At 28.9% G+C, this 11,983-nt stretch overlaps 1 protein-coding gene across 2 annotated transcripts; it reads right to left on the reverse strand.

The window, feature by feature from the left end:
• Positions 1 to 381: 381 nt before the first annotated feature.
• LOC145950184 (histone acetyltransferase HAC12-like) lies at positions 382 to 3,216 on the reverse strand. Of its 2 annotated transcripts, none has more exons than XM_083061248.1 (4): positions 1,720 to 3,216; positions 1,408 to 1,526; positions 852 to 1,075; positions 382 to 762 (listed from the first exon to the last, which is right to left on the reverse strand). In XM_083061248.1, the coding sequence occupies exons 1-4, from the start codon at positions 2,075 to 2,077 to the stop codon at positions 699 to 701; spliced, it is 765 nt and encodes a 254-aa protein (XP_082917374.1). In that variant the 5' UTR covers positions 2,078 to 3,216; the 3' UTR covers positions 382 to 698. The 2 variants fall into 2 exon arrangements, with proteins under 2 accessions (XP_082917374.1, XP_082917373.1); XM_083061247.1 differs by having other exon boundaries at positions 411 to 762; positions 1,384 to 1,526; positions 1,720 to 3,212.
• Between the last annotated feature and the right edge of the window lie 8,767 nt (positions 3,217 to 11,983).

Raw genomic sequence — 11,983 nt, forward strand, 5'->3', positions numbered from 1 at the left:
TTAATATTATAAAAATAAAATAAATTACACTGTCATCAAGTTTTATAATAATTAATAGAGAAAGAGATACCTTGGGTCTTTATATATTTATTTTTAAAAGAATTTTGAAAAAAGATAATTGATAAATTTAAAAATAATAATATCCAATACAAAAATAAAAATTAAAAGGTTGATTATCAAAACTTATTTCCTTTATAATAGGTATAAATAATAATAATAATAATAATAATAATAATAATAATAATAATAATAATAATAATAATATAAACAAAAATTCATATGTTGAATTCAGACACTTCCTATTTCTATATTTAAAAATGATTAATATTTATTAAATTAGTTAATATTATATTTAATTTTTAATTTTTTAATATTTTAAATTTAAGTCTTAAATTTATTTAATTATTATTTTTTATTATTTAAAAAATTAAGGATAAGATAACCCAAAAATTATGTAGATAAAAATAGGATATTCTCTTTATAATATATATAGATATTATTATTGGTGACATGAAATCATTCCCAAACCCTTAATTTCAGAAGAGAACGAATTTCTGTAACTACGAATTAATTTCATCAAGTTTCAATCTTAAACGGGGAAGACAACAAAATTGCGACTTGACAAGCAAGCAGAAATAATTTGTCATGAGCATTTTTTTTTCCCAAAATATCCTATCTACGTACATGTCCAAAAACACTCATCCACTTCCAGAACTGTTGGCAACTTCTGCAGCTTTTTTCCTCAAGAATTCTTTGAAACCTCTGATTTAATCCAAAAGAAAAATGTTAATTATACAAGCAAAATATATATAAACAGCGACTTGCGTAATTGCTAATCCCGAGTCACAAACCTGCAAACTGGTACACCGCATTCAGATACCTTGCAGAAGTCACGACCATGGATTTGAATCAAATACCACATTTTCCTGCATATAGCACAACCTCCATGATAACGTGCTGTGCAATGCCTCCCATGATAGAAAATCCCCTTCACCCTCCCACAATTTGGATATTGGCAATGTCTAGAACGACAATGGGTTGCATGGACAACTATAAGATCATGAAATTCCGCTGACTGTAAATTATGAAATCCATTTACATCATCAGACCTTATAAATCACCACTATAAGAACACTCATAAAATGATACTGCATGCTAGTCAAAATCATGTAACTATAAATAATTGATTAGTAAGCAATTGAAGTATTATTCCAATGAAATAATAACACATGCTTGTAGTCTTAAAAAGAGTTTTTAAGAATTATGTATTTTTTTAGATAAATTCTGAAAAACTCTTTTAGATTTCTCTGACTTGTTTATTTGAAATGCAATATAACCAAGTGATGATATATATATATATATATATAAGCATGACATTGAAACCTGAAATTCTAAACGTCGCATTACTTCCTTGTTTTGAGCTTCGGGATCTGGCACTGAAGGAAGCTCAGTGCCATCTAATTCCTTTTGATAACAAGCATTGCACAAGTCATATTGAGGACAAACCTTACAACGCCAACCTTTAGCTGTGAAGACGGCAACTATTATTACATGTTGTATATATTATGAAGATGATTGTCACAACAAAAAGAATAAAACTGAACTTGGCATGTAAGAGAAGGAATATATGATAGAAAAATTCCCTTTCCTATAAAAGAATTCAATACATTTTTCTAGTAAATCACATGCATGCATGCATATACGAAAAAGATCGATCACCTTGATAATATCTATCTTTAAGGTACTTCCACAGTTCCGATGAAGTCACTTGCCATAGGACATTATTCAGAAGAAAGTGTTTATGAAGAGAGTTGGATATCCATGAAAGAATGAGAGCATCGCACCTTCTCCATAGAGCAATAAGGGCACCATTTGGGTGGGGTTTGCTTAAGGTTCCATTGATGAACTGCAATTTGTTTTTGGTCTTCAAGGCAAAAATCATAGCCCTAGACCAAGCATGATAGTTATCGCCAACTAAGATATGTGAGACCAATATATCTCCATGATTGTCGTTAGGATGAATGTAGTACGGACTTGTAGGATCACCGGCATGATTAACAATTGGTCCTTCTTCCATGGATGAGAAGAAGCAAGAACCGATTTCAAGAAAGAAAGAAAAGAGAGAAAGAGATTCTAAGTTGATAAATCTTGAGAGTTATAGAAGAAAAGATAGGACTGTGTTGTAATTTGCATGTATTCTCACCTAAAAACTGAAAGTTACCTCTAAGCATATACATATATAAATACAAGTAAAAGATAATCTGGTCTAACTAACAAGACCTAATGTAGCACTGTCTTACTGATAATGTTGGAATCTTTTTCTTCTTCTGTTACAACTCTCTCAAGTTAGAATCTCTTTCTCTCTTTTTTTTCTTTCTTGAAAGGTTCTTGCATTTTCTTACCCCATAGCAGAGAGGGGGCGAATACGTGAATCCTAAAGCAATGACGGCAAGTCCCAGTAACATAGACCATTCTATATAAACTCCTCATCACCATTAACAATATAATAATGCTTAATTTAACTAATATATTTTAGCTAGGCTCAAATGTAATAGGTATTTTTTTATATAATAATAATAATAATTATTATTATTATTATAAAAATATAAAATATTAGTTAAAGTACATAAGCTAAAAGTTTAATAACTTTGTTTGTGAAACAATTTTAAAAAACATGGATATATATAGAGAGGATTATTATTGATTTTTTTAAAATAATATTAAATTTAATTTATAAAATTAAAATTTTTTTTTTTTCAAGAAATGAGTAAATTTATTGTTATATTAATCCTGTAATTAATATTACAAATTTTATCCTACCATTGAGTCTTTGTCAAATTTTAAACGACGTGAATATTTCTGACATTTTGATACCGCTGTAAATAGTTGTATTTAAAAATATTTTTAATACAATGACTTTTTGAACCATCATTGTTGTTAAGTTTTGAACCTCTCTGCTTCAAAGAAAAATAAATCAACATAAAAATAAAGCTTGAATAAAATAAATTATTTTCAAATTTGTGTTTATTTGTGATTAAAATTTGCTAGAAAATGTTCGCTACTTGAAATTTAATGGAGACTTCATGTTCGGAAAAGAAATGCAACATATTTTATAAATTAGAGATCAAAATTTACCCCCAAAAAAAATTAGAGACGAAATTTACAAAATTACACAATTAACTTTTAGATATAAAAAAATACAAAAAAAAAAGTTTAAGGACATAGATTTATATCCAAAATGACAAAACAAGTCAATTCATCATATTTTAATATTTAATTAAAATAATAATAAGTTGATACGCACTAATTGATTGTGATAAGTACAAGTTGACACTCTTGATTCATACTATTTAATTAGGAGTGGAACAATAATAGATTGGTCTATCGGAATTTTGTGTATAAAAAAAATCTTAAATATTATGTAAACATTGTTGGACTTGAAAGATTGAAAAACTATTTTTTTTTCTTTTTATTATTATCAATAATAATTAGCACTTTAATATTTTCCTTAACATAAAAATTTACTTATATTATACATAACAACTACTAACACAAGTTTTATTACCTTTTCAAGTAAGGAAGTGAAAATTTATATGAAATAAAGTTGCAACATAACCAAAATAAAATTCCTTCATTGGAAAATTAAAAAATTAACAACACATAATAATTAATAGTTGAACACTTCAACCAATATATAATAATTATACTCCTTTAAAAGAAAATAAAAAATACTAATTATCTTTCATAACAATTAATAAGTCTACTAAATGACAAAACCATAACATGTTACAAAATCCCAAATTAGTCTTAATATTGTAAACTATATATACAAAATAATTAAACATAACTGAAACTAAAATATCATAATATGGTAGAGCTTAAATTAAAAATAAAATTTAAAAATTAAACAGACTGACTGACCTAACTACCTTATTCGACCAATAATCATGAGTTTTACTTTAATGTTTAGTTTATTTGGTTTATATAAGGAAAAGAAAATAAAGAAAGTGAGAAAATATATATAGTTTGATAGAAGAAAAGATTAAGAACAAAAGAAATACGCTTATAAAATAACATAAATATCTGTAAAACAAAAATGATATATATATATATATATATGACTTAAGTTATTCTATTTTTTTATTTTGTTTTTTATTTGTATTTTTAATTGGAGGTTAGTTAGTCTATTTTTCTTAATTATAATTTGTTTTCTCTTGTATTACTATAACTATATATACTTGTAATTGATCATTGTTAAATACAGTTTTTCAATATAATTCTGATTTCGCAAAATCTTCAAAATTATTTCTCTTGTCTCTTCTCTTCTCTATTTCTTCCTTTAATCATGATTGTTCAAACAAACCCTCTCCTTGATCCTCTCAGTCCATATTTTCTTCCTTCCAACAAAAATCTTTCAATCAGTTTGGTTTCTGCACCTCTAAATGATCACAATTATCTTTCTTGGTCGCAATCTATGTTGCTTGTTCTCGAAACCAAAAACAAACTCGCATTCGTCGATGGATCTCTCGCTCGACCTACCACTGCCGGAGTGAATCAAACAGCTTGGGATCGTTGCAACAAGTTGGTTATTTCCTGGATCGTACAATCGTTGGATACATCCCTAATTCCGAGTGTAATTTGGATGCCAACAACTTCTCAAATATGGAATGATCTCAAGAAACGGTACTACCAAGGTGATGTCTTTAGAATCTCTGAATTGCTTGAGGAAATCTACTCACTAAAACAAGGTAATATATCCATTACCCATTACTTCACAACCTTACAAGGACTATGGCAAGAATTAGATCATTTCTGTCCATACCTTCGTGCACTTGCTCTACTACTTGTTCTTGTAAACTCATCCCTACTATTCAGTCATACAGGGAAAGAGAATGTGTCATAAGGTTTCTTAAAGGATTGAATGAGCAGTATTCCAATGTAAGATTTCAAGTAATGTTGATGGACCCTTTGCCATCGGTGCAAAAGGTTTTCTCCATGCTCTTGCAACAAGAAAGAGAATTCCATGGTACCAATGATAATCAGGTATTGGCAGTGACTTCTAATAATGAAAGGAACAACTATAAAGGATCCAAAACATTTAAAAGAAACAAAGACTACAACACAAAGGTATGTTCTCATTGTGGGAGGATTGGTCATCTAGTTGATTCATGTTATAAGAAACATGGTCCTCCACTACACCACAAGCATGGTAGAATTGTGAACCAGTACCAATCAGTTTCTGATGAGGATATTGATGATGATCAATTTGTCCAATCTCAGAGAGTAGTCTCCCATAATTCAGGGAACATGTTTACTCCAGAACAACATCAAGCCCTTCTAGCCCTTCTTCAACAATCAGGTAGCACACCCAGTCACTCTGTGAATCAACTTGCAGGTCCTTCTATCCTTTCTTCTCCTAAGCCATCAGGTATGATTTTGTCTTTCCCTTATTCTCATAATAGTGATTGCTGGATTATAGATACTGGAGCCATAGATCACGTTTGTAAAAACATCAAATTTTTTCAATCCTATAGAAGAATCAAGCCTATACTGATCCAACTTCCAAATGGATCACAAGTTAGTACTTATGTATCTGGAACTGTTCTGCTATCCAAAACATGTTACCTAACAGATGTTTTATTTATTCCTAACTTTCATTTTAATCTTATTTTGGTCTCCAAGCTTGCTAAAACTCTATCCTGCACACTTACCTTTTCTGATTCTGATTGTCAGATTCAAGCAAATCACTCCATGAGGATGATTGGTGCAGCTGAGTTGCGGGCAGGATTGTATGCAATGGTTTCCTCACCTGAGTCAAATGTTGTTCATCACTATACAAGTCATTTTTTTACTTACAAATCAGATTTATGGCATTTGAGACTAGGACATTTATCACATGACAAACTTTCTGCTCTCAAGGGATCTTATCCTGAAATTCAATGCAATAAAATTTCTTTGCCTTGTGAAATTTGTCATCTTGCTAAGCACAAAAGATTACCTTTTCCTGCAGTAACCAAATCTGAAAATGTGTTTGATTTAATTCATGTAGACATTTGGGGACCTTTATCTGTAGCTTCTATTTTTTGTCACAAATACTTCCTAACTATAGTAGACGACAAATCTAGATTCACTTCGATATTTTTCATGAAAATAAGTTTGAAACCAAGTTATTGTTACAGAACTTTGTCTTTTTTGTTTAGACTTAGTTTCAGAAAAACATTAAAACTATAAGAACTGATAATGGATCAGAATTTCTTTTAAAGGATTGGTATGCTAAATTGGGAATTGTACATCAAACCTCTTGTGTAAATACACCACAACAAAATGGAGTAGCTAGTCGAAAGAAAACATCAACATATTTTAAGTATGACTATAGAGCACTTATGTTTCAATCAAATGTAAGCAAAATGTTTTGGAATTATGCTATTGGACATGCTGTACACTTAATTAATAGACTACCTACTAGATTTTTGCAACAAAATTCTCCTTATTATGTGCTTTATTCAGAAAAACCTGATTTCTCACATTTGAAGGTCTTTGGTTGTTTGGCTTTTGCTTCTACATTATCTCATAATAGAACCAAACTTGAACCTAGATCAAGAAAATGTATGTTTCTTGGATACAGTTCAGGCACAAAAGGATTTATTATGTATGATTTAAAAACAAGAGAGACTTTCATTTTCAGAGATGTACAATTTTATGAGAATATTTTTCCACTACAAAAGGATTTTTCAATTCAATCTACTGATGGTCCTGTTGTACCTATAGCACAAATGCCTTTAACTAATTGTGACCCTATTCCTAGTCATACTCATGATAATCTTGATGAAACTGAAGATGAACATAATTTTTCAACTTTACCTATGACAAATTCCAGCAATAATGATCAACCTAACATTGAAATTAATATCCCTGAAATTAGAAGAACATCTCAAAGAGTCAAAAATAGACCAGGATATTTGCAGGACTACCATTGCACTCTTGCAGCTTCAAAAGTTGACCAATCATCATCTACAGTCAGGTATCCTATCTCTTATTACCTTCCCTATACATCTTATTCTGTAGTTCAGCAATCTTTTGTTTCAGCTATTTCTTTAATCATTGAACCGAGGTCTTATCAAGATGTTATTAATCATGATTGCTGGAAAGAAGCTATTAGAGCAGAATTAGATGCTTTGGATAAATAGAAAACCTGGATATTAACTGACCTTCCTTCTAAAAAGAGGGCTATTGGTTGTAGATGGGTATTTAAGGTGAAATATCATGCTGATGGATCAGTTGAAAGATATAAGGCCAGACTAGTAGCCAAAGGTTTTACACAAATACCAGGTTTGGATTACATTGACACTTTTAGTCTTGTAGTAAGAATGACCACTGTTAAAGTTCCTTTGGCTATAGCTGCTGCTTCTAATTGGTTAGTACATCAACTAGATATTAACACTGCTTTCTTACATGGTGACTTAGTAGAAGAAGTTTATATGAAACCACCTCCTGGCCTTATCTTACCTTCTCCTAACAAAGTATGCAAATTACAAAAGTCTCTTTATGGTCTCAAACAAGCAAGTAGACAATGGAACATTAAACTCACTAAGACACTTAAACTGTTTGGCTTTGTTCATTCAAAGTCAGATTATTCATTGTTTACTAAAAGAACTAATATTGGTTTTATAGCCATCCTTGTGTATGTTGATGACTTGATTATTTCAGGTAGTGATGAAACAGAAATTGTGAAGGTAAAGAGGCTTCTGGACAAACAATTTAGTATCAAGGACCTTAGCCAATTGAGCTACTTTCTTGGTCTTGAGATTTCTAGATCAGATCAAGGCATTTCTGTTTGCCAGAGAAAGTATGTCCTTGAGTTGTTGCAAGATACAAGACTATTAGCATCCAAACCATGTTCTACTCCAATGGATCACACAACTAGGCTTCACCATGATCCACTTGATCTCTATTCAGATCCATCATCATATAGAAGACTAGTTGGCAGATTGATTTACTTAACCCACACAAGACCTGATTTGGCTTTTGCTGTTGGAAAATTAAGCCAATTCATGCACCAACCAAACAATACACATTTTCAAGCTGCTCGGAAAGTGCTTAGATATGTGAAAGCTACTCTAACAAAGGGTATATTCTTCCCATCCTCATTAGATCTTAAGCTCACAGGATACACAGATTCGGACTGGGCCATTTGTCCTGATTTAAGGAGATCCATTTCAGGCTTCTATTTTTTTCTGGGCAATGTGTTAGTTTCTTGGAAAAGCAAGAAACAAAATATGGTGTCTAGATCTTCATCTGAAGCTGAATATCGAGCCTTAGCATTAGGAGTTTGTGAAGCTCAATGGCTTCATAAGCTGTTGACAGACTTTCAACTACAAGATCTCATTCCAATATCTCTATTTTGTGATAATCAGTCAGCCTTATACATTGCTGCTAACCCTGTATTCCACGAAAGAACTAAGCATGTGGAAATTGATTGCCACACTGTCAGAGATCAAGTACAAGCATGATTTATTCATCTAGCTCCAATCACTTCATCTGAACAACTTGCTGACATTTTAACTAAACCTCTTTTACCAAAAATGTTCTAGGATTTTGTGTGCAAGCTTGAACTTTCAAACTTTACCACTTCAAGCTTGAGGGAGGGTGTCATGATGACTTAACTTATTGTATTTTCTTATTCTATTTTTTATTTGTATTTTTAATTCAGTTAGGAGGTTAGTTAGTCTGTTTTTCTTAATTATAGTTTGTTTTCTCTTGTATTGTTGTAACTATATATACTTGTAGTTTATCATTGTTAAATACAGTTTTTCAATATAATTCTGATTCTGCATTCTTCGTGCTTCTTCTTCTTCAAGAAAATTTCTTTCATGACATTTTCATGGTGATTTCTTTATCAAAATTGTAATAAAAAACTAAGAAAAATAAGGATTTTGGTACAGTTGATTTTAGAATAGAATTTTCAAGTTTATGTCATGTTGGATTTAATTTAATTAAAATTTAATTTTAAACTCTTTCATTATTGCGATTTTAAGGTGATTGGTGTAAGAGAATATTATTATAATTTAAAATTTAATTAAATATTATTTATTCAATTCATGTTTTAATGTTTTAATATTTTTAATTAATTTTTATTTACAATTTTAAAAATTAAATCCAGTTAATTTAGTTACCATTCAAGATTTAATTTTTATTTTATATTATTGTTATTTATTTCCTTTGACCTACTTATAATATGATTTTGTGTACATTGAGGTTGTTCTTCTTTTGTAGCATTGCACTAACTCTTCAGACTCTATATATTTTGTCTTTATGAATTAATAGAGATACACAACACACAACATTTCACTCATCTCTCTTCTTTTAAAAATTATTTTCACTGTTACTTAATATATTTTGGAGCAATATTATTTGATTTGGAGATCTTTCACTATATATGATTGATTTAATGGATTGTCATATCTTGGAAGACAATACATTATAAAATATTTTATCAGTGTGAGTGTTTTTTTTAAAGGATAATGTCTAACGTGCTTCAATTCAAATTATTTAACTTTTTTTTTATATTTTATTTCAATCATTCTTACTTAATTTTATCATATGTTGATGTGGATCTTAATATAATTTTAATGATAAATAGTATGTATTTTAATTTTATTTTCATGCTTTTTAACAATTGGTATATCATTATAATGTTTATAATGTTGAAGGCGCGTTTAGGCATATATTGTAAAAATTAAAACAAGAAATCACTTAGATGTTATGTTCTTATTGGTCTAGAAGATGATTGTTTCAAAACACTTCAACTTGTAAAGGTATGATAGTGATTTCTGAAATTATAAACGTCCACTCTATTTTGAGGTGAAAAAAAAGAGAACGATAGAGTGGGGGAAAAAAAAGATAAAAAGAAAAAGTAATAGATGTAAATTGTAATGTATATATATGTGATAAAAACATAGAGAGATAGGAAAATAAAAGGGGTGAGAGTAAGTTATAATAGTAAAATGTATAAATCTCAAAAAATAAAAGTTTTATTTACATTTTTTTTATTATTATTGTATTTTTGTGTTTGTGTTTGACCATTCCAACCAAACGCTATGAGTATGTTTCTAAAATGATTGTTCTCTATTTAACGTGAATCAATCAATTTTCTTCTATCATATTCAACTTTTGGGAAGTGAGAAGCGAAAGTGAAACGACTAAACAAACATGCCCTAAATCTTTGGATGAATGTATTTAAATTCATCCCATATTGTTGCCCCTAATTTAATCACAACATCGTAGGTATTCAATTAAACTTTTTGAAGATGGCATCATATGTTAATAATAATATATGTCATGGTACGTTGTTTCATTTCTTGATCCCATTCCTTGTTACTGTTGTTTGTCCTCTTCTGTATATAATACATCTTCAATTTGCAATTTGTTTTTATTTTACAGTTTTAAGTTAAAATCAGTTTGTCTCGTGTGCTTGGTTATGGAATAATAACAAACAACCCATTTATTTTTTTGGCACTAGTGGTGTGACCGGCCAGGTGTAAAAGAAAAAATAAATTATAAAAATAAAATTCTTTTCGATATTTTCTAATCGACCATACTTTTAATATATAAAAAATTATATTATATGGAGGATCCCGTCATTTACAATTAAAAAAAATGGTTACAAGAAGTTTTTCTAAGAAATCAAAAGATTCTTTTTACCAAAACAAATATAATCGACGACAATTAAAGATTTTCTTACTTGGATCTATTGCCGTCTTTAATTAAAGTTCCTTAGACATTGAGTTTCTATTTTATTAATTAATTAGTTTTACTTTTTTAAAAGTTTCTTCACAAAAACAATAACAAAGGAGGTAGTGTGTAACTTAAATAATATATATAACTGGTATAATAAAAATTAAAGCAACAAAAATTGAGGCATAAAATTTCTTCTTGCATATGCCTACGTTGAGAGCCGTCCATTGCCTACAAATTAAACTTATCAAAGAAAAAGGCGATATAAGATTTTTTTTATATAAAAAATAATATACTTATTGACCCAAATGAGTAAGTGGTCGATACCTTTTTTTTATACAATCTAAATATTTTTTAGACTAAAATATTTAATTATTATTATATTTAAAAATGTACTAATTAACGATAAACTTGTTTACACAGATATATTTATTAAATTTGTTAACTTATATAATAACTAAATTAAAAGTTACATCACTTATTATTTCTAATTTGGTAATTGATAGTGAAAATTGATCTCGATCAGTATTATTATTTGCACAATCACTAAGATATTAAAATATTATAAGCGGACAATTATTTGCGTCAAATAAAATGATGCAATAACGAAATTAAATTAGACGAGACCACTTTCGTATAATTCAGCTAACCACGACTCTATTTGATGTCCTACTTACTAACACACTTTCTATTACATTTTTCTAACCCTATTTATTATTAACTAAAAATTATAAAATTATGAGTAAATCAAAACTCGTTAAATTCATAAAAATTTACGATCTTTAATAAATTTTAACTAATGATATAAATATAACAACCACGAAATATGCTAAATAATTGATATAAAGTTGTCTCAACTTATATAATGATATTAAATTTGAATATTAGATAACAATAAAAGAAGAACTTTGATATTAATAATAATCTTATTTAATTCGACCAATTTTTTTTGTTTGAAAAATACTATATATGGTCTAAACAAAAAATATATATAAACATAAACAAATTTATAAAATAATTTATACAACACCATTTTGTGTGATTATCTTTTATTGTTGTATATCATAAACCCTAACCCCAAAAAAAAACAAACTACCTAGTTTCACAACAAAAGAAAAATAGGTTAGAGATTTTAGCATAAAGCCCATATTACCCTCTCCTTAACCTACTATATATAGGATAACATCTTTTTGCAAACATCATATAGAAACTCAACTCGAGTAAAAGCAACGTATTTACAGGTTGAGCA

This window comes from Cajanus cajan, chromosome 7 (genome assembly GCF_000230855.2).
Source record: "Cajanus cajan strain Asha chromosome 7, NIPB_CcT2T_4, whole genome shotgun sequence".
Classification (NCBI taxonomy): Eukaryota; Viridiplantae; Streptophyta; class Magnoliopsida; order Fabales; family Fabaceae; genus Cajanus; species Cajanus cajan.

Excerpts from the sequence above, each read along its gene's own strand:
- LOC145950184 (XM_083061247.1), bottom strand. The coding sequence starts at position 2,077 with ATGGAAGAAGGACCAATTGTTAATCATGCCGGTGATCCTACAAGTCCG. Across the intron at positions 1,527-1,719 it reads TAAAGATAGATATTATCAAG|CTAAAGGTTGGCGTTGTAAG; the intron begins GTGATCGATCTT and ends CCGTCTTCACAG. Across the intron at positions 1,076-1,383 it reads TGCGACGTTTAGAATTTCAG|TCAGCGGAATTTCATGATCT; the intron begins GTTTCAATGTCA and ends CATAATTTACAG.